The sequence below is a fragment of the Fukomys damarensis genome, unplaced genomic scaffold (assembly GCF_012274545.1).
Source record: "Fukomys damarensis isolate Sample0158 unplaced genomic scaffold, DMR_v1.0_HiC HiC_scaffold_17, whole genome shotgun sequence".
In the NCBI taxonomy this organism is placed as follows: Eukaryota; Metazoa; Chordata; class Mammalia; order Rodentia; family Bathyergidae; genus Fukomys; species Fukomys damarensis.
In genome coordinates this window covers 32,697,208-32,719,892 of record NW_022900929.1, presented here as the reverse complement: position 1 = coordinate 32,719,892, position 22,685 = coordinate 32,697,208, and the positions used below count along the sequence as shown (strand labels likewise).

The window sequence follows — 22,685 nt, the reverse complement described above, 5'->3', positions numbered from 1 at the left end:
AAAAAAAAAAAAAAAAAAAAAAAAAAGCAAAACAAAAGATGGGTAATAGGAATCGGGGAAGGGATGTAGGATGCAGGCAGGGCGGAGGGAAGACAATGGTCTGTAAAATGAATTAAATGTGTTATATACAGTTACCAACTCCCCACAATGAATTATTATATACTGCAAATGTATTAATAAATTTTTTATTTTTATATATTTTTTTTGTTGTTTTTTTGAGACAGGGTCTCACTATGTAGTCGAGACTGACTTGGAACTCACTATGTAGCCCAGGCTGGTCTCAAACTTGCAGTGATCCTCCTGCCTAAGCCTCCTGAGTGTTGGAATTACAGGCGTACGCCACCATGCCTGGCCAAAAAATTTATTTTTTTATTGGGTCTGGGTGCCAGGATAGGGCCTCCAAACTGGGAAGGTATTCTCAGTGAGGTTGAACAGGGCAAAGGGAATAAAGCCAAACGGGCAGGAGACTGCAGAGGGAGTTGAGGCAGTCCCAAAGCCACACGTTGTGCCTTTGCCTGGAATGGATCACAGAGACACAGACTTACATGAAGACTACCAGTCCCGGTTTGATTTCAATACAGTAGTGAACAAAAATGACCTCTACCCATCCCCTAGTGGGATTTGTCTCCACCCAAATTACCTACTCGGAAATGTGGTTTGCTGAGGATAGACCCAGTGCTGCGCAGCCACACTCAGGAGAGGAGAGCTGGCAAAGGTGGAAGGAGAAATAGACTCTGTCTCAAGTATTATCAGCAAAAGAGAAGCATCTAGTAGAGGCCAAGGGGAAACTTATGCTCGGTTCACTACAGGAGCTTAAGTGTAATGTTTGTTGCCAGAGGGTGGCAGGAGGTGATGCATGTGGACATACGGGAAGATCTCTGAGATTGTGTCTCAGTCTGGACAGAGGCTTCGGCAGCCTTTCAGCCGTTGGCTGTCATCACCAAAAAGCTGGAAGACAAAAAAACTTCCCAACTTCCCAGGCATTTGAAGAAAGGTTTGAAAATGTAAAGTAGGGAAGACAAAGCCACTGGCAATGACTTTGGAGTCTTGAATGCAACTTGAGGCTCGTGCCACCACCACAGAGCCACCTCCTGAATAGACACGGGAACCTTCACAGGTTCCTGCCTTGGTTCTCTTACCCACTGCTGGTGCTGCAAGATCCAAGCACATCTTGTTAATGTTTACTGCTATGGATTTCTACCAGATGTACTGTTGTTTAGCTATACGTTTCTTAGACCAAATAGTTTGTGAATTCAACAATATGAAAACATCTTTACCTCTACTCCCCGGAAACACCTGATGTGCATTCAAGGGCCTTGAATTTAGGGAAATACTACTATACAAACACAAGCAGTACTAGAGACACTTGCTAGAATGATCTGAGAAGCTACAGGCAATCATAGTTGTTTTGTTTTGTTTTTTGGTACGAGGGATTGAATTTAGGACTGTGCTTGCGAGGCAAGAGTGGTGCCACTGAGCTCAATCCCTGGCCCCATACTTGCTTTCACACTTTACAAAATTACCCTGTGTCTGAGATGCTATCTGGATCTTTGTCATCTAGATGATTATTTTTCCTTCTTTGACTCTGTACATTTGAGTCCTAACTCAAATTGTTCTTTTAAATTTTCTGAATCGTGGTTATTATAAGTTTTTGCACTATTTTATTTACATTTAAGGGAACAATTAACCAGGTACACAAAATTTTTTTGAATAGTTATTCTATAAGGTACATAATCTGGTGTGTGTGTGAAGATGCTGGAGTAAACAGCTTTGAATCTGATTTGTTACACTTGTGTGACAGTATGTTATAATGATTCCAACTACTGGGTGATTGGGAGTGGGACCTCCCCATATCCTTGTCAATTTCCCATTTGTGACTATAACCATTTCAGCACATTCATTATTATGTCACTTATATCAACTTTTTTTGTTTTTTTTTTGGTACAGGAGATCAAACTCAGGTCCTTACACTTGAGAGGCAGGTGGTAGGACCACTGAGCTAAATCCCTAGCCCAGAATCTGTCTTGGTTAAAATAAACATTTTTTTTTGACCCAGGGATCAAATTCAGGACCTTGTGCTTGCTAGGCAAGTGTGGTGCCACTGAGCTACATCCCCAAACCTTAGCACAAGGATGTAGCTCAGTGGCACCGCGCCTGTCTGGCAAATGTGAAGCTCTAAGTTCAAGGTCCAGTACCAAAAAAAAAAAAAAAAAAAAAAAAAAAAAAAAAGCACACAAAGCTATACGACTGATGTAACTCGAACACTATTACATTAAGTTGTTGGTAATACCTCCTGAGGGTATAATTCATTAATAAAAATCAATTTTTCATTCTCTACTTGTTTGCAGTATTAGAAATGATACTGTAAACATCGCTCCTACTTTGAAATCTAGTGTCCAGGCTAGTGAATCAAACCCTCTGCAAAGAGGCCAATGTGCTACTCACTCTAATCCTTCTGTTGTGTTTACGGCCTACAATGTTACCTATTGATATCAATTGGTATAAGGGATCAAACTCAGGACCTCACAATTGCCAGGCAGGCACTGTGCTGCTGAGCTACATCCCTAGCACTGTGATTATTGTTTATGTTTTCAGTGACCTAAAGCAATTCTTTTGGTACTGAGAATTGAACTTGGGACCTTATACTTGTGAGGCAGGTGGCAGAATCACTAAGCCAAATCCCTGGCCCTAGTTTCTATGCTTTCAAAACAGTATTTTACCATTACACTTAAATCACTGATTTAAATAATTTCCTTCTAGGACTGAAGGCAAAGGTTGTTGAAGATCTGTCCCAGAGGAATAGATCTGTAGAAATGTGTCACTTTGTAGAAATGTGGTTATTCAATATTGATGTTATTTTTTTCTATCAAGTAGTTTTTGTTTTACCAACAACTCTTCATCATATTGTTTCTTGGATGTTATGCCCTGTTCCTATCTTTCAACAATGGAAATTTCTTTTTTTGTGTGTGGTATCAGGGATCAAACTTAGGACCTCATGCTTGCGAGACATGCACGGCTCCACTGAGCTAAATCCCAGGTCTGGCAATTTCTTTAGGTAAGAGAAATATCTTCAAATCTTTTTATCTACCGAGAGAAAAAAAATATAAAAATGGGAGTGAGAAGTGGGCTGAGTATTGGGAATGGCTCTAAAAGAAGAAAAGGGAAGTCCCCTTTCCTAGATATCTTTCAAATTTAAATTTAATCTATTATATAGCACTTGGCCTCTTAGAAGTAAAAAGATGAATTTAGAAAAATAAACATGGATTTATAAATATTATTCACAGTGGTTTATGGAAGATTTGGTATTATGAATGCAGATATTTAGGAAATTTGAAACAGTGATTAAAACTACAAGTAACAAGAGAGAAATCTCAGATTTATGAAGTATCAAAAAAAAGTTTTGTTTTGTTTTTTTAAAGACAGAGTCTTGCTATGCAGTTCAGGCTACATTTAAACTCACCAGGCAGCCCAGGCTGGCCTCAAACTTACAACAATCCTCTTGCCTCTGCCTCCCAAGTGCTGAGATGACAGACGTGCACCACCACACCTAGAAAAATCTCAGAAAATTTAACAGAAGAAATTATCTCTTTACACAGTGTCTTTAAATTATAGTTCATGGGAAATGAGCTTATGAGGTCAAAGTAATCAATGAAGACAGAACTCATTAACTGGTTTATCCTAGAGCCGGGGATTTAGCTCAGTGGTGCTGCTGCCTGCTTTGCAAGCACAAGGTCCTGAGTTCAATCCTCAGTACCAAAAAAAAAAAAAAAAAAAAATAAATATACACACGCATCAAAAAATTATAAAAAAAAAAAAAACACACATATACACACACACACACACACACACACACACACACACACACACACACCAAGGTTAGATAAAAAATATGTTTACTTAGAAAAGTTGACCCTAACCAAAAATGCAGAACAGGTTTCAAATAGCTTAAATTTCTTGGTATTCCTCCTGACCCTAAGGTAGAAGTAACACACTGTCCACTTACAGGTCCACAGTTCTGACTCAAGCTAAGGGGCTGAAAAAGAAACTTAACATTCCCAAGTAAATATGGGAAGCCATAGTGGCAAAATCTAGGATTTCTCTGAAATAGTTTCAACTGGGAAGCCTCTAATCCTACCTGAATAATGCTTCTTTTTTTTTTTTTTAAATGAGTTTCTCAGTATGAGTCCAAATCTCAAAAAGCACCTTCAAAAACAGGGCCTCCCAGGAACACAAGTATGCCAGTAAATCCAGTCAGCTGGATACAGGGACCATGTACACAATAGAAAAAGAAAATCAAGGACCAGATACTGAGACTCCCCCTTGTGTCCCACAGTTAGAAGTGGCTAAATATTAGGTAGTTTTCCGCTTCTTGGCAGATGGCCGTTCAAATACATCGCGTACCCCTGCTGCTTTTTGTTTAAAGAATTTTGTATTCTGAGCACTCTCTTGGCCCCATGCTGAGTCGAAGGAGGTAGTGTCTTGGTCCACAAGGTGGGTGTATTTGGTACGACCAGAACGTCCAAAGTTCTTGACCTGAGGGAAGAAAGGATGAGTTATACCACCCAACACACCATGCCCCAGCCTCAGCCTTGGTACATTATTATTATTATTATTTTTTTTTTTCTTGAGACAGGGTCTCACTATGCAGTTGAGAATGACCTGGAACTCACTATGTAGCCCTGGCTGGTCTCGAACTTGCAGTGATCCTCCTGCCTCAGCCTCCGGAGTGCTGGGATTACAGGTGTGCACCATCACGCCCAGCTGGTATATTATTATTATTTTGTTGTTTTTTTGAGACAGGGTCTCACTATGTAGTTAAGACTGACCTGGAACTCACTATGTAGTCCAGGCTGGTCTCGAACTCACAGCAATCCTCCTGCGTCAGCCTCCTGAGTGCTGGGATTACAGGCGTGCGCCACCACGCCTGGCTATTAATATTACTTTTTCCCCTCCTCCTGTTACCTGCATGACTTTCGGAAGAATAGTTTTGTTGAAATGATCCTCCAGGGTAGGTGCACTGAAATCTCTCTTGTATACCTCTTCATCTTCATCCTATAGAAATTATCTTATCAGTCTGCGGCTCTGTTTTCCATATGTGCAAACCATTAGTTTATTAAACTCTGCCATAGACTACAGGAAGTGGCGGGTACTGGGCCTTCCTCAAGAACTCCCTTCTAGTTGAGGTGGTATTCCCTTCCTGGTTGCACTGTTTCTCCTTTCTGAGTGGACTCTTTGTGAAGGTGGCTTTATTCTCTGCACTCACAATGCTGTTTCCCCCTGTGATTCCAACACTACAGGACTCTCACATCTTTACTCCTAAATATTCTTCCATTTACATTTCTTAACTTAGATATTTTATTGGTACTTTGAACACATCTAGAGTGAAAAATCATCTCAATCTTTCCAAATCAGCCTCTTCTGATTTAACTGTTTAGTAAGTAGGACCAAATTATCTCAATTACAGTACCTGGATTCAAATCTGAGTAATCTCTGTGTTTATTCAACTGACATGTTGTAAATTCTCATCACTTGAATTGTAATTTTCCCTACAATCAGAAATTAAAGTTCCTTTTTTTTTTGTATTGGGGATTGAACTCTGTCCCTTTCGCTTAGCGAGGGAGGTGGCGGAACTACTGAGCCAAATCCCTGGTCCAGAAATTACTGTTTCTAAATAGTGTTTTAATATATTAATGTTTCCAAAATGCAATTCTCATTATATCTCTGCCTTGTTCAAAACCTTCAAAGGATTTCAAGCACAAGGACCCGAGTTCGATCACCAGTACCAAAAACAAAAGCAAAAACAAAAACAACTTCAAAGGAGGGCCAGCGATGAAGCTCAGCAGCCGTTCAACTGCCTGGCAAGGGCAAGGTCCTGAGTTCGATTCTTGGTACCAAAAATGAACAAAGAAAACTTCAGTGTAGCCAGGCATGATGGCACACACTTATAATCCCAGCATTTGGGAGGCTGAGGCAGGCCTGAGTTTGAGGCAGTTTGAGTCATGAGATTGAGGCAAGCCTGGGCTACATTGCCAGATCCTATCTCAAAGAACCCCACCTCAAAAAACAAACAAACAAACAAACAAACAAAAAAACCCAAAAAGAAACAAAAACTTCAGTGAATCTCTATTTTCTTTTTGGAACCAGGGATCGAACTGAGGTCCTTGGGCTTACAAGGCAGGTGGCAGAACCTCTGAGTTAAATCCCTATCCAAATCTCTATTTTCTTAAATACAACTTTGTATGAGGCCAAATATATCCTTTTTGTTAAGTGTTCCCTGCTGTTTCCCTGTACAGTTTATAACACCTGCCTGCACTCCTGCTGGCAGCTTCACCTTCATTCCAGTGAATGTTAGATAGGTAAGTCTACCTATCTTAAATGTTCCCTTCTCTAAGTCATTCTTTTCAGTTTTCAAATATAACACCCCTTTCTGCATACCTTCATTCTTGTTCTTTTTGGTACCGGGGATCAAACTAGGACCTTGTGCTTGCAAGGCAATTGAGGCTCCACTGAGTCTTTCTTTGTTCTTTCTTATAGTGCCTTAGACCCACTTTTATTTTATTTTTCTGGTACCAGGATTGAACTCAGGATCTTACACTTGTCAGGCATGTGTGGTGCCATTGAGCTATATCCCAGGCTCTTAGCCCCACTTTTACTTTTTTTTTGGTACTGGGGAATCAAACTTGGGTCCTTGTGCTTGCGAGGCAGGCAGTGGAACCATCTCAATCCCTGGCCCTAGCCCCACTTTTAGATTATAAGTCTTTTGAAAGCAAGGATTCTATATCCTCTAGCAGTGGTAAACAGTGACTTTTATATAGTAAATTCACAAAAAGTTATTCACTCAATGAAATATGAAATAACTATAGAGAATAGTTTTAAGTCGACATGCTGCTTAGATACACATTACAAACAAACATACTAAAAGAATGAAGAATAGCACTATCTGGTTAAGAACCTACATAGAAGAGCTGAGTCTTTTAACCACACTTTTGGAGTATTCTTTTTTCTTCCAGGAGAAAGGCCTAGTTTAAAGGTAGGACCATTAAACAGTTTTATGAGATCTATTTTTTTCTTTAGGGCCTGAAAATTCCTCATTTAGTCCTTGAAGGTATTTCAATTTTTTTGTCCAAAGGAGAAGAATCAGTATTTGAATACATGTATCCAAAGACTTTCACACACACCTTCCTTATGTATCTTAGCCAGCAATGCACTGCTACTAAGAAACTTGATTATTAAAGTTGCTGAAATGCTTAAGCAAAAACACTTCTATGACTCTGAAACAGTATAAGAGGTACCATCGTCTCCCCTGATTTTCAAAAACAACATGTGCTTGGAAAACAATAAGCAAACTTTTTTTTTTGCTTCCGGGGACTGAACTCGGAACCTTGTACTTGTGAGGCAGGTGCGGCACCACTGAGCTAAATCCCCATTCCTAATAAGCAAACATTTTATACTGATCAGGTAGATACACTGATTTTGTAGGGTAGGAAGGGAACCTCCATTGAAGTTTTTAAATTTTATAAGAATCTGCAGTGAAGGATTGGAATTTAGTAGCAGAGGGGATATTTAGGGTTTAGTACATAACACCTAGAAAAGCTAGTACAGATTTTGATACAAACTCTGTTAACATTAGAAAATCATTTAACAAACCATATGTTATCAAGGGATGTAGCCTTGTGGCACTATACCTGCTTTATAAACCCAAGGTTCTGAGTTCAATCACCAGTACTGAAAAAAGCAATAAATGCAGTTAATCCTTCCATTACCTTTTTTTGGGGGAGCGGTGGGGATCAAACTCAGGACCTTGTGCTTATAACGCAGGCTCAGTGCCATTGAGCTAAATCCCTGGACCCTCTTCCATTACTTATTTTTGGTACCAGGGATCAAACTCGGGTCCCTGAGCTTGTGAGGCAGGCGGTGGAACCACTGAGCTAAATCCCCAGTTTTTCTGTTACCTTTTAAAAAATTTCTTACAAGGGCCAGGGATTTAGCTCAGTGGTTCTGCCGTCTGCCTTGCAAGTGCAAGGTCTCGAGTTTGATCCCCAGTACAAAAAAAAAAAAAAAAAAGACTTCTTACTGATATTAATTCAAATAATTTAGTAGTGCATGTCACTCTAGATAGGCTTAACAAATTGCTATTTTGACCTTAGTCGCTTTTCATCTTTTTTGTTTGTTTTTGGAGACTGGGTTTTGTTTTGTAGCCCAGGGTGAGCAATACTCCTGCCTCAGTCTCCTGAGTGCTGGCATTACAGGCATGCACCACCAAGCCCAGCAGAGGTTCATTTTTATGTAACCAAAACTCATTTGTCTATTAAATAATGATTTGTAAGTATTTTTGGAAACCTAAATTAGTTTAGTATCTATAAAGATACCATTTCATTTCCTCAACTTTTATTACATTATTTCCTCTTTCAGAGAGCTGAGGACAAAACAGAACAGTTGTTGCTGCTGCTTCCAAATCTAGTTGCTAACCCTTTTCTTTGGGTTTATATTCTTCCAAGGCAAAAAGTAAAAGAGGAACCTGACCCTTGCCATTGCCAGTGAACACTCAGGACAATTTATTCTCATTCCAGGGGAGAAAGTATTTGAAGCTTCTGAGTTATTCCTACTGTCCAATTTTCTGATTCACTCACCATGAAGAAGGCACCCCGGTGATAATACTTCTGTAAAAACTTGTATTTGCCCTTCACAGCTTTGTTGGTAATGACTTTGCCATTTGCACGAAGCTCAGCTCTCCTCTCTTCCTCAGTAAGGTTTCTCATGCGTTCAATTTCTGCTTTCTCCTTTTCAAGCCTGTGCAGTGACAAAACCACTTACTGGTATCTTCCCATCTTTGGAAAGGCCCAGTTACCTGACAATAACACAATTCCACCTCCTCAGCTTTCGTCCCGTTTCACAAAGACAAAATGAACACACACAGAACCAGGGACGGAGCTAGAACTGTAGCTCAATGGTTGGGTGCCTGGCGGGGATGCGGCCCTGGCTTGACCTCCAGCACTGTGAAAATCATGGAGTTAGCAACCAAAACACAAAAACCAAAAATAGAACTCAGAGCCCCTCCCAGAAGCCTCCTTCACTGCAGGCCACCCTCACTCACGCTTCTCGGTCTTCTCTGTCTCGCTTGATTCTCTTCAGTTCTCGAACCTTCCACGCCTCATACTCCTCCTCGTCATTTTCATCGTCAGTATTGAGAGCATCCAGAGCGGCCAGCGACCGTTTGTTCTCCTCCAGCTCTTTCTTGGTTTCCTCTTCTACTATCTGCAGGAGCACAATTCAGCTGTCAGTCTTCCTCACCTCTGCAGACCAGGCTGGGGTCACCACTCCTCCCACTCATGCCACACCTTGAGCGTGTACTTGCGCCTCTCCTCTGCCATGCGTCTGGCTTCCTGCTCCAGCTCCTTTTGCTTCAGTGCCTCAGCCTCACGCTCTTGGACGGTCACGCGGTCCTTCCTACACCACAGAAGTACTGTTAACTGTCCAAAGCCTTAGAATAGAGCTCTTCGTTTCTCTAGATCTAGTCTCATCCAAGCCAGAGAAGGCCAAATAATCTTCGGCTCTATTATTTGTAAACAGCCCAAAATAGGACTCATCTCAGGCATGTACATTAGACACAGGGCCTACACACTGAGCATTAATCCCCAGCCCTTTAAACTTTTTTATTTATTAAATTTTTTGAGACAAGTCTTGCTCAGTTGCCAAGATGTTCAGGTTGGGCTTGAACTTGCAATCCTCCTGCCTCAGCCTGTCAAGAGTGATGGGACCACAAACATGTGCCACCGTACCTGGTCCATCCCAGGTCTTTAGGGTACATTCATCCTTGAAAAAAGTCTAGATAAGGAGGAACATGACAGTATTTCCAGCCATCAGGAAAGAAACAGGATTTTGTTGTTCAAGCTTAGTTTGGTGCTTGGACTATGCAACCTCTTAAGCAGAAAGGGAGCTGTGAAAAAAAACACTCAGCCTTTCTGCTAACAAGTTACTCCTTAGCATCTATGCTGAGGGTGAAGGCATCAGGCACTTTCACTCGGGCCTTCACTTCAGAACAGAGGGTAGAAAGAGGCTTTGAATGTCACCCTGGAGAGTAACTATATGGATTCTGACCTGTTGTGTGCGACACCTACTTTCGAATAAAGACTGGCTTAAGGCGTGGCTCCATCTCATCCTCACTGTCTGTGTATTCTTCATACTCGGACTCGGATTCCGACTCTTCTCCAGAACGCCCCTCATCCTCCACCTCCATGACTTCCATCTCTTCATTTTTCCTCTCCTGTGCTCGCTGACGCATCATGCCACGGCGCCGCTCTATTTCCTGTCCACACACACAGGGAAGCCAGTTATTTCAGTGATCTGTGCTCTCAGATGGCCTTTATCATGGTGTGGAGAGCTGAACCTCCACCACTCAACCCCATTCCCAGTCCTAAGATGGCTTTTTATTGTTTTTTCATCAAACCCAATGAATTCTGATGTAAGTACAGTTTAGCACTATTTTATTTTCAATCCTAACCCCCAAACAAGGTGCATGATTAGAGTTCATGCCAAAAGCAGTGATTTGTGCCTTTATGGCTTCAATGAATGACCATGACCCCCACTTTTTTTTTTTTGGTACTGGGAATGGAACTCAGGGCCTCGTGCTTGCCAGCCAGGAACTATACTGCTGAGCTATACCTCTGGCTCTCCCAATTTTTCTTATAAACAGAAAAAACTTTGCATTTAAAAACTTTCCTTTACCACACCTCATCATCAATTTCTTCCTCTTCCTCTTCACTGCTATCTTCTCGTTCCATGCGCCAAGCATCTCCTTCTACTTCCGAGTCACTTTCTCCTACCACCTCAGGTTCCACTATTTTCCGATGTCGAGCCAATCTGAAAAACAGGATCTCCAAGTGTTAACACCATGTCAAACGAAGGGCCATTAACTACATTTCCTTCACTGCAGAGAACCCTGGCAGCATGGTGTACTATTTGCCTCCACTAATAGAGAAGTTTTGAGATGGAGAAATTGAGGTGCAAATTAAAGAAGCTAAACCAAAATGTCAGAGAAAGTGATTAAATTGAGCCTAGAACATCAAACAAATGTGCAGGCACCATCCAAGGGCACACAGCGAACCCAGAGGGCAGGGGCATAGGGATGGAAACCAGGGCTTTCTACATACTAGGCAAACATTACCACCAAGCTATATTCCCATCCTACAGAGGGATTTTTTTTTTTGGTGGTCTTAGGGATTGAACTGAGGGCCTCTGCATAGAACTACATGACCCAGACCTCTCTAAAGGTTCCTCTAAGTCATGCTACTTTCCTTACCCTTTACACTCTGGTCTCATTTGCAAAATGGGGAGTACCTATCTCACAAGTGTATTGTGTGGATAAGAAATAGTAAATGTAATGCACTCCAAAGCATGTACTTGACACACACAGTGAGCACTGTTACGGTGTCGACTCTTGACTGTTACTGCTGCTGCTCCTGTTCCTTAACCTGTAGTCCAGGGAAACATAACTGTGGTCATTACCTCTCTTCTACATCTTCACTGATCCGATTCTGTAAACGCCGCAGCCGGGGGTCACTAGACAAATCTTCCTCCTGCTCCTCAGGCTCTGCTTCTTGTTCTTTGGCTTTCTTAATGAACTGAAATTCTTCATCTTCCTCGTCGGATGACTCCATAGGCGCATAATCTGGTCTCTTTCCAGACACGTAACGTTTTACCTTCACTTTCTCCATTGAAATCTCACCTGGGCAAGAAAGATCATTTCTCATGTTTCATGAGCCTCTTTCTCAGTCTTTCAACCCCTGGCCTCTGCAGGCAGGGTCTGTCTCCCTGATAGACGGGTAGTGAAGCAGGCAAGGGAACATTATCCAACTACCTCTCTGACTAATGGGCTTTCCTACGAAGGCCAGTGCTTGGCAGGCATTCCTGTGAACAGCAATGCTGACGACACTGAGGCTTACCTTGCTTACAACAAAGTGGGGGGAGGTAAGTGGCGAAACCACGAAAAAAAGCCCACTTAGGGGTCAAGGATTTAGCCGCACCCGCCTCGCAAGCACAAGGTCCTGAATTCCATGCCCAGTACCGCAAAAAAAGGGTCTCTCTCTCTCCTGCCATTAGTTCATACTATTCTGCTTCAACTACACTCTAAAACAAATTATTTGTACCAATGCTCAGCATATTGAAAGGCCAATTTAATCTAAAGTACTGCCTAGTTGTTCTTTTACTTCCATTTGTAATTTCCACGACAGCCTTTATATTACCATATAATTCATTTATATTGAAATAGGTTTTTTTCAGCTTTTGTGCTATCAAATCGGCAAGAATAGATCATCTCTTTTATTTTAATTAATTAATTAATTTATTTTTGTTTTTTTGAGACAGAATCTCACTATGTAGTTGAAACTGACCTGGAACTCACTATGTAGCCCAGGCTGGTCTTGAACTCACAGCAATCCTCCTGCCTCAGCCTCCTGAGTGCTGGGATTACAGGCATGCGCCACCACACCTGGCCTTATTTTATTTTTTGGTACTAGGGATTGAACTTGGGATCTTGCGCTTCCAAAGCAAGTAGCAGAACCATTGAGCTAAATCACCAGCCCCTAGATTATCTCTTTTATAAATACAAACAATTCTAAATTGGATGTGGTGGTGCACACTTGTAATCTCAGCACACTCTGGGAGATTGAGGCAGGAAGAATGAAAGTACAAGCATCCCCCCAACAAGACAGATGTGGTGTTACACCTCTGTAGTCCCAGGACTTAGAAGGCAGGAAAGATGCTTGAGTTCGAGGCCAGTCTGGGCTACATAGTGAGATCCTGTCTCAGAAAAAAAATTCAAGCCCTGCAAAGGCAACTTAAGAGACTTAGTGAGATCCTATCACAAAATAAAAATATTCAAAAGTTAGCTGCAGTTGTAGCTTAGTGTGAAAGCCCTGGGTTCAATCTCTAGTACTGCCAAAGGAGAGAAAAAAAGAAAGAAAAGCAAATCAGTGAATAGAGAGTAAAATCTTACCAACTCATTTTATAGGATGAGTCAACTCTTATAACCAAAATGAACAGTTCAGATGAGACCTTTGGGTGGATTTCACTTATGAATATACATATAAAAATACTGAAGAATAACAAATTTATCTCAGCAATACAAAAATTAATGTGAAAACAGCCCCAGAATCCTGAAAACAAACACACACACAAACCCCAGGACAGGAGCAATATGATATTTTAAAAAGTCATATAATCTTAACAATAGCTATTTAAAAAAAAAAAAATTTTTTTTTTTTTTGAGACAGGCCCAGGTTGGCCTCAAACTCATGGTGATCCTCCTGCCTCAGCCTCTTGAGTGCTGGGATTACAGGAGTGCACAACACCTGGTGGCAAACATTATATAAGTTGACTATTTCATATACAAAATGCTTGCCTGGGACCAGAGGTATCTCAGACTTTGGAGGTTTTTTTGTTTTTTTAAATTTTGGAATATTTGCATTCACTTTATCAGTAGAGCATCCTAATCAGAAAATCCGAAATCTGAAACTTTATGAACATCACATTGGAGTTAATTTTGGATTTTGGGACTCTATGAAAGCATTCTCTTTTATAAGCAGTGGGAGCTGGGTGCTGTAGGCTGGTAAAATTTTTTTTTTTGAGACAGGCCCAGGTTGGCCTCAAACTCATGGTGATCCTCCTGCCTCAGCCTCTTGAGTGCTGGGATTACAGGAGTGCACAACACCTGGTGGCAAACATTATATAAGTTGACTATTTCATATACAAAATGCTTGCCTGGGACCAGAGGTATCTCAGACTTTGGAGGTTTTTTTGTTTTTTTAAATTTTGGAATATTTGCATTCACTTTATCAGTAGAGCATCCTAATCAGAAAATCCGAAATCTGAAACTTTATGAACATCACATTGGAGTTAATTTTGGATTTTGGGACTCTATGAAAGCATTCTCTTTTATAAGCAGTGGGAGCTGGGTGCTGTAGGCTGGTAGACTGAGGAAGAAGGATTGCTTGAACCCAGGAGTTCAGGGCCAGGTTGATTCTTAAAACAATGAACAAAGAGGACTGGGGATGTAGCTCAGTGACCCTGAGCTCCTGAGTTTGATCCCCAGTACCAAAGAGTGGGGGGACAAACATCAGTTAATAGAGGAGGGACAACTGAACAATATAGTAAGTAGTCGTCAATTAGATATTAGACCTCTAACTTCCACCATACAGAAGAAATAATTCTAGATGGATTAATGGCTACAGGTGAAAAACACATCTTAAATATTTGTATTTTCTATTAGACTGTAAACTTTTCAATTTACAGTCTATCTTGTGTAATTGTGTAATCAATCCTATTTAATATATACCAATTAGAAGATGGAAAATCTTTTAAATCCGATTACCTGATTTCATATCTATGAACCATACATGACAAAGTTGATAAATCTGATGACAGTGTAACTAAAATGTGTAGCAGAAGGCCGGGCATGGTGGCACGCGCCTGTAATCCCAGCACTCAGGAGGCTGAGGCAGGAGGATCGCTGTGAGTTTGAGACCAGCCTGGGTTACATAGTGAGTTCCAGGTCAGTCTCAACTACATAGTGAGACCCTGTCTCAAACAAAAAAAAAAAAAAAAAAAAAAAAAACGTGTAGCAGACTTTATAATTAAAGGCACCTGTGTTCTCTCTTGCACAGTGGCCCACCCTCAACACTGTAGGTTGTATTTCTTTTCCTGCTTTTTCTTGGCCCAAACTTACTCTGCAGAGCTCACTTCTTTTCCTAATTTTAATAAAACTTTGCTACCATATAAAAGTTAAAGATAAGCCAAAAAATGGGGGGTAGGATGTTATAGATTTGAAATATATAAACACATGAAGATCCCTATCATCACTAGTAATTAGGGAAGTGCAAATTAAAACAACGGGCTAACAATATGTACTTCTTAGGTTGGTTGTGCAAACACTTAAAAATTTGATGCAAACAACTGTATGAGTGAATATACTGCGAATAGAAACCCTTATCCTCTTAGTCTGGAAAGCAACTAGCAACTAGTAAAAAAGTTTATGAGCTCCTCTGAGTTTCACACAAATGTACTGACCAGACAATTTAAGAAGGACAAGCCGGGCATGGAGGCACATGCCCGGAAATGCAGCACACTAGGAGCTTGACAGGATTCCAAGTTTGATCCCAACATGGCTAAATTAATGGGTCTCTGTCTCAAAAAAAAAAAAAAAAAAAAAAAAAAAAGGAGAAGATGGCTGAGGGTGAAGGTCCCAGATTCAATCCCTAGTACCCTCCCCCCCAAAAAATTGCAGTACTTCTGTAATAGGTGAAAAACAACAGCAACAACTAACTGTCCATCATTAAGGAATAAACTACACTGTAGTTTAATTAAACAATGCAATTCAAGCTGGGTTGCTGGTGCATGCCTGTAATCCCGGCACTCGGGAGGCTGAGGCAGGAGGATCACTGTGAGTTCGAGGCCAGCCTGGGCTACATAGTGAGTTCCAGGTCAGTCTCAACTACATAGTGAGACCCTTGTCTCAAAAAACAAAACAAAAAAATAAATAAATAAAAATAAAAAATAAACAATGAAATTCATAAATTTATAAGCAGTTAAAATGAATGAATTAGGGCCGGGGATTTAGCTCCGTGGTTCTACTGCCTGCCTCACAAGCACAAAGACCTGAGTTCGATCCTCGGTGCCAAAAAAAAAAAAAAAAAAAAAAAAAAAAAAAAAAAAAAAAAAAAAAAGAATGAATTAGATTGATATGCATCCAAACAATAATTCTCAAAAGTCATGTCAAGTGAAAAAAGAAAAGGAAGAGGTGGGGTGTAGCTTAGTGGTTAAGTATTTTGCCTTAGGAGGCTCTGGGTACATCTTTAGCACCTACAGGAAAAAACAAAACCAAACCAAAAAGGGGGAAATTATATAGGGACAGATACAGTATATTGAAAAAAAGAAAAATAATTGGTATTTTTTTTTCATCATCCTTACTGAAAAAACTCTTGATCTGACTCTTCTTTGTGAGACAGGGCCTCCCTCTTTAATTCTGTAATTCAGGCTGGTCTCGAACTATTGACAATCCTCCTGCCGCAGTCTCAAGTGCTGGGAATCCAGGTGTGTGCCAACACACTCGGCTTTGATTTGACTTCTTCAACAGATGTATGGTGTTCCATCTACACTCACTGAAATCTCTCCTGTCTTTTGGAGATCAAATTAGATGCCACTTTTTAAAAGAAGTTTTCCTTGATTAATCCAATCTGAGGCAATCATCTCTTCTTTGACTGAAATGTGACTCTTTATGCATGTCTTACACATACTAGAATATGAATTTTTTAAAGTCGAGGCACTGATTTAAACAAGTCTGTATCCAATTTAATAAACAGCCACTGTGCTACTCGAAAAGGATAAAAAGCTAGAGACATGGTGCCTGTCTCAAGGACAGCGAGAGCAAGAGCTTACTGATCTAGTAGGGGGAGATAAACATGTAAGTACTGTACAAGAACGGTAAGAGTTATGAGAGCAGCACAGACTATTATGGATAACAAAAAAGAGCTGTATAACGCCCAGAGCCCTCCGAACAGCCTTATTTATACTTGTCCAAGGCATCTGGTAGAGGCCAAGGAAAGAGGGATGCTTGCTGTACAGTGGAGCAGACAGGCCCCAGGAACACAATCAGATGAAAGTAGGTGCCCCCTCGGGGAGAAGCTCGGGATGGGAAGGTGGAGGGAACAGAAAGGGCGTCTCGGAGTGGCGGGGTTGGAGCAGCACCCAGGGAAGGTAGGCCGTCCCGAGGGGAGAGGGGAGAACTGCCTAGACCGGGGTGAACACTATACCTTTCTCATTTCGGACTGGGACGGCTCCGGCCGTAGACTGAATGGGCGGCTGCTTCATGAGTGAACTTGGGACAGACATGTTGACGGCAGCGGCGACGACCCTCTCAACTTGACGGATTCCAAACTCTGAACACCTAGGACAGGAAAAAAATCTCCTTCCCCGTAGGTGAGCCCGACACTGCTGCGCGACGGATAGAAGCCACCTAGGCGGAGCTAGAGAAGCCGGAAATGCATGACTAGAGGATTGTGGGACGTCGGCGGACTTTCCCCGCCCAGCTACCGAACGGTCTTCTCTGTTGCGGGGGTTCACCTGGGCCCGCGAGTCCTTTGTCGCTGGTGGGACATTGCCAGGCTTTGAGGCGAATAGGGTTCGAGTTAAAAGATTTCACATGATAAGCCGGACGTGGTGGCTCAGGCCTGTAAATCACAACATCCAGGGTGAAACAGGAGAGTCAAGTTCGAGTCCTGCACTGTGCAACTTAGTGAGATCCTGTCTCAAAATAAAAAACAAAAGACTGGAGATGTAGCTCAGTGGTAGAGCCCTCCCAATTTTGGATCCCAGCACTGAAGCAAAGCAAAAGAAAAGCAAAACGGAGGAGAGGCCGATGCATGCCTGTAATCCCAACCACTGGGGAGGCTGAAGCAGGAGGATCACAAATTCTCTGCTGGTCTGAACAATTTATGGCAATGCTGTCTCAAAATTGTAAAAATAATAAAAAGGTAAGGGCTTAGATCAGTGGTATAACACTTTCATGTGTGAGGTCCAGGATAATCCCCAATATGACAAAAACAATAGTAAACAAATAAACATCTGAGGAAATAGTGAGGTACTATTTGTCTAAACTGTTCAAAGCTGAGTTTGATTGAATACAATTTTTACTACAGGGCTGGGGATTTAGCTCAGTGGCACTGTGCCTGCTTGTGTCAAAGTGCAAGGTCCTGAGTTCGATCCCCGGTACTGGGGTGGAGTGGGGTGGGGCTCTTCCTAGGTTGATGGTGGTACATGCCTGTGATCCCAGCACTCAGGAGGCTGAGCCAGGACAATTGCTGCGAGTTTGAGGCCAGCCTGGGCTACAAAGCGAGACCCTAGCTCAAAAACAAAACAAAACAATCCAGGAAGTCTTCCTAATTAGTTCATTTGATGGAGCTGCTGTGAGCTGGGTTGTGGCATTTGGTAGTTGCCTAAGGAGGGCAGGTAGTTGTGATTTAAATCAGGGATAGCACACACATGCGCACACCCAACAAACACTACCTAAGGGCCTGAGAAATATCACCTGAAATCCTAACTCCACTTTTGTTTTTTTTAAATGATAGCAACGTTTTATATTTATTAAGGAAAAGAAACAGGCTCTGCAGAGCAAATTTTGGCCAACTAAAAGTAGAAAAAGAAGGGCTAGGGATTTAGCTCAGTGTACTGCTCCTGCCTCACAAGCACAAGGTTCTTTGTTCTACCTCTGGTACCAAAAAAAAAAAAAAAAAAAGTAGAAAAGAAGTTACACCCTACAGGGTGAGGGTGGGCCATGGGCCACAGAGAACACGGTGGACTAGTACTCAATTTTCACACTTTCATTATCTATTATCCTATTAAAATATTATCATTATTAAAATTATTATTAATTATTAATTAATAATTATCATTATCCTATTAAAATACATTCATGGAGCTGGGCATGGTGGCACATGCCTGTAATCCCAGCACTCAGGAGGCTGAGACAGGAGGATCACTGTGTGTTTGAGACCAGCCTGTGCTACATAGTGAGTTCCAGGTCAGACTCAACTATACAGTGAGACCCTATTTCAAAAAACCAAAACAAACAAACAAAAAAACATTCATGGTTGGGAAGTGTATTTAATTTCTTAATGACTGAGTACTTGTGTTTACAGGGATTTTGATCCCTGGTATCAAAAAACAAAACAAAACAAAACCAACTTGTAGAATAGCAGAAGCAGTCTCAAATTATACCTGGGTCATATAAAAAAATTGGTGAAATAGGGCCAAGGATTTAGCCCAGTGGTGCTGCTGCCTGCCTTACTTCATCATAGAAATGACTTTTTTTTTTGAGACAGTCTTGCTTTGTATTCCAGGCTGGCCTTGAACGCCCTATCACAGGTGTGTGCCCCCACACCCAGCTATAAGAAACCGTGTAACTACTGTGTGGTGGGGAAAGAGAAGAGCTAGCATGACAGTCTTTTTTGGGGGGGATACTGGGGAATCGAACTCAGGTCCTTGCACTTGGGAGGCAGGCGGCAGAACCACTGACCTAAATCCCCAGCCCCTAGCATGATCGTCTTGATGGCCAGAAATAGTATAGCACATATGGGACAATATACAAAATGTTTAATGAGTAATTTATTATTTTAACTGGGGGTTGAAACTCAGGACCTTGTGCTCTCAAGGCAGTGGCAAAACCACTAAGCTAAACCTCCGATCCTTAAAGCTGCTTGAGAAAGGCTCTTGCTGTTAGTTCATGCTTGCCTCGAACTCCGGGCAATCCTGCCTCAGCCTCTTGAGTGGTGGGATTACAGACGCGCACCTCTGCGCTCAGCAGTCAGTAATTTTTTTGAGTCAAGGAATGGTTAGTTTCATGGGTACCAGATCCTGGAAGGCCTTCAAGGTGCTACTAATGTTATCAAATTAATTTCACCGGTACTCTAAATCTGCCCCCCCCCCCCGCCACCCCGGCCGGGAAAAATGAAATTGGTAGGTCTCAAACTAAGTTATTCTTTCTTTCTTTCCTTCCTTGCTTTCTTTCTTTCTTTTTGGTACTGGGGCTAGAACTCGAAACTTTGCGCTTACAAGGCAGGCAGTGATGCCACTGAGCTAAATCCCCAGCCCTTCAAGCTAAGTTTAAAGGGGAGTCAATTTGGAACCAAGGAAGCTAGAGAGATTAGATAGTATTTGTTAGCCCGGCCTGGTGGCACCTTCCTGTATTCCCAGTACCTGGGAAGGTGAGGCAGGAAAACTGCAAATTCGAGTCCAGCCTGGGCAATTTAACAACTCAGTGAAACCCTATCTCAAAAAATTAAAAAAAAGGTGTGAGGATGTAGATCAGTGAGAAAGCCCTGGGTTTAATCCCGAGTATGGCAAGAGAAAAATCCAAACAGCTAACATGTCCCCTGCCTCAGAAGGTAACCCAGTGGTCACGGTACGTGCTTCTCTTGAGGGTAGGCGGGTGAAGTGCATGTCGGCTGATTTCCTTCTTCCATGGGCAGCTGTGTCTTGAGTCTTTTCCCGGCTTACGCTGCATGGCGGTGTTTACCCTTCACCAGAAAGCGCGAGCGCGAAGTAACCAGACCCCTTAAGGCCCTCGCCAGTCACTAGACACGCTACCGCAGCGGGTCAGGCCACGCCCCTCCTTCCGGTCGAGGCATTGACCCCGCCCAATTTCCGTCCCTGCTCGCCCCGCCCCCGCCCGCCCCCGCCAAGTGCCCGGCTCTCGCCCGCCGCCCTCCGCGCGCGTTTGGCGGGAAGATTTGGCAGTCACCTGTGGGAAGATGTCGCGGCCTTTCGCGGACGGAGAAGGGAAGGTGGGCACCTGGGTGCGGACCGAGGCGCAGGGGAGGCGGCTGCGTCTTGTACTCGGGAGGTTTCTGTGAAGCCCTCAGCGCGGAGTCCGGCCCCCTCCCTAATGCTAGAGATAGTGGTTGGTTCGGACTGGGCCCTCACTTCTCCAGCCCGTCCCCTTCCAAGGCTAGGTCTTTTTGTGTGTGTGTGTGTGTGTGTGTGTGTGTGTGTGTGTGTGTGTGTGTGTGTGCGTGCGTGCGTGCTAGGTCTTTGTGTGTGTGTGTGTGTGTGCGTGCGTGCTAGGTCTTTGTGTGTGTGTGTGTGTGTTAGGGATTGAACCCAGGGTCTTTTTGTGTGTGTGTTGTAGGGATTGTGTGTGTGTGTGTGTGTGTGTGTTAGGGATTGAACCCAGGGTCTTTTTGTGTGTGTGTTGTAGGGATTGAACCCAGGGCATTCACCCTGGGCTCCATCCCAGCGCGTTTATTTATTTACCTTACACTTATTTATTTATTTATTTGGCACTGGGGAGCTTGCAAGGCAGGCAACAAAACTACTGAGCTAAATTCGCAGCCCTTATTTATTTACTTTAAATTTTGAGACAAGGTCTTCCAGAGTTGCCCAATCCGGGCTAAGACTTGTGATCCTTCTGCCGGTTAATAAGTGATGATCTAGATTTTGGAGGGGAAAGGTTTCCTTAGAGGCCATCCACTTGAATGATGTTGTCAGTAGGAAACAGGAGTTAATTTGTTTTCACAGACCTGTTAAGGACCCTATGAAAAAGGCTTTGGACCCGGGATTCTAATTGTTTTCCTTTATTGACTTGAATAGGTGAATGAATTTAAAGAAAATCAAGATGTCACTTATGCATGTCTGAGACCAGTACAAACTACAGTTTTAGGAAAAACAGCTAAGGTTTATCTTACCCCCTTCTCACTCAATGATTACAAGCTAGAGCAACTCAAGCACTCCAAATCTCTATCGGAAAAGAATTCCAACTACATGATGGTATGTCAGAAGAGTGAACCGAAGAAAACTTGTGAAGAAATTTTAATTCCAAAGATGAAAGTCATCCCTTCCAAGGCAGAATCCACTCTTCAAAAATTGTCCTTAGGTGTTCATGATGAAAGCAACAAGCCAGGACACAAAAGCCCTTCAGCTGCTGCCATTCTGAGTGCCGACATGGAGAGCAGTGATGAAGACATCACACCAGGCGTGGTAAGAGCTCAATTAGTTTGTTCCAAGTTTCCTTACTGTTTTGAAATTTGTCAAGAGTCTCTAGGGAAATGAAACTATTTTATCACCTAAAGTTTTTTTTTTATTTTTTTGTGACACTGGGAATTGAATTTAAGGCCTTTGCGCTGAACCACATTCCCAGTCCTTTTCTGTTTTTTTTTTTTTATTTTTATGAGACAGTCTTGTTAAGTTGCCCAGGCTGGCCTCAAACTAGTGATCCTTATGCATCAACTTTGAAGAGTGCTTTTATTACAGTACGTGCCACCAGGCTCAACTAGTATCTAATTCTTTTGGCTTCTACAGCCTACCACGAGTATTGTGACAACTTTCATACAGGACAAGATAAAATATGACGTGACAAAAAGTCAATGGAAGTAGGGAAACAAAATAAAGTTAGGGAAGGGGAGGTATGTTAATAGAAAAGTTATTATGAAATAGCAATTTGATTTTTGCTTTACTGTCCCAGAAGTAAGAACCAGAACCCATGGAAGAGAGCATGGAGTCAGTCATAAGTGCCTTAGACCAAGGGTTGCATAACCATAGCATATTTGTCCAATGAAGAAATTAACCATGGTACAATATTGTTAATGGAAATCTAGACCTTAATAGGATTTCACCAAATTTTCCAGTCATTTTTCTGTTCTACTACCTGGATGCGTCTCCATAGTCTCCACCAGTGTGTGTTAGATCTGAAGAATACTGGACAGTTATTTTGGATAATGTCTTTTATTTTGGGTTTGTTGCTTTCTCATGATTAGGCTAAGGTTTTGCATTACTGGGAAGGATCCTACACCATTTTATGTAATATCTCAAGTAATTTATGAAGAGCAGAAGTTTGTTTACCTCATGGTCTGGAAATGCAAGAGCTCAGCACTGGCCTTTGCTCAACATGCACTGAGGGTCTTCCTGGAGCATTGTCACTTGGCAAGGCAGAGTACATATGCCAGAGTGAGAGCGTCTCAAGTTTATGGCAGTTACCCATTTGAGAACCCACTGTCCTGTTGATCTGTGACTGGATTACCAATCTTCCTCACTTTTTTTTTTGGTTACTGGGTTGGAACTCCAGACCTTCCGCTTGTGCGGCGGGTGGCGCCACTGAGCTAAATCCCCAGCCCACATTTTTTTTTTTTTTTTTTTTTTTT

At 42.1% G+C, this 22,685-nt stretch overlaps 2 protein-coding genes and 1 pseudogene across 3 annotated transcripts in view; 2 read left to right on the top strand and 1 right to left on the bottom strand.

Moving 5' to 3' along the window:
- The first annotated feature begins 473 nt into the window (after positions 1-473).
- LOC117286583 lies at positions 474-1,391 on the top strand (annotated as a pseudogene).
- A 2,789-nt stretch (positions 1,392-4,180) lies between these two features.
- Mfap1 (microfibril associated protein 1) lies at positions 4,181-17,043 on the bottom strand. The gene is made up of 9 exons (XM_010624856.3): positions 16,806-17,043; positions 11,506-11,725; positions 10,731-10,860; positions 10,119-10,306; positions 9,339-9,447; positions 9,095-9,255; positions 8,631-8,790; positions 4,963-5,052; positions 4,181-4,533 (listed from the first exon to the last, which is right to left on the bottom strand). Exons 1-9 carry the CDS (start codon positions 16,882-16,884, stop codon positions 4,351-4,353), a joined length of 1,320 nt encoding a protein of 439 aa, XP_010623158.1. The 5' UTR covers positions 16,885-17,043; the 3' UTR covers positions 4,181-4,350.
- Positions 17,044-20,221: 3,178 nt separating this feature from the next.
- The window catches only part of Wdr76 (WD repeat domain 76), a 60,204-nt gene continuing 57,740 nt past the window's right edge, over positions 20,222-22,685 (top strand). For both annotated transcript variants that reach the window (XM_019207598.2, XM_010624857.2), the window contains exons 1-2: positions 20,222-20,333; positions 21,139-21,525. In XM_019207598.2, coding sequence (XP_019063143.1) covers positions 20,301-20,333; positions 21,139-21,525 — 420 coding nt within the window. In that variant the 5' untranslated portion in view covers positions 20,222-20,300. The remainder of the gene's footprint in view (positions 20,334-21,138; positions 21,526-22,685) is intronic.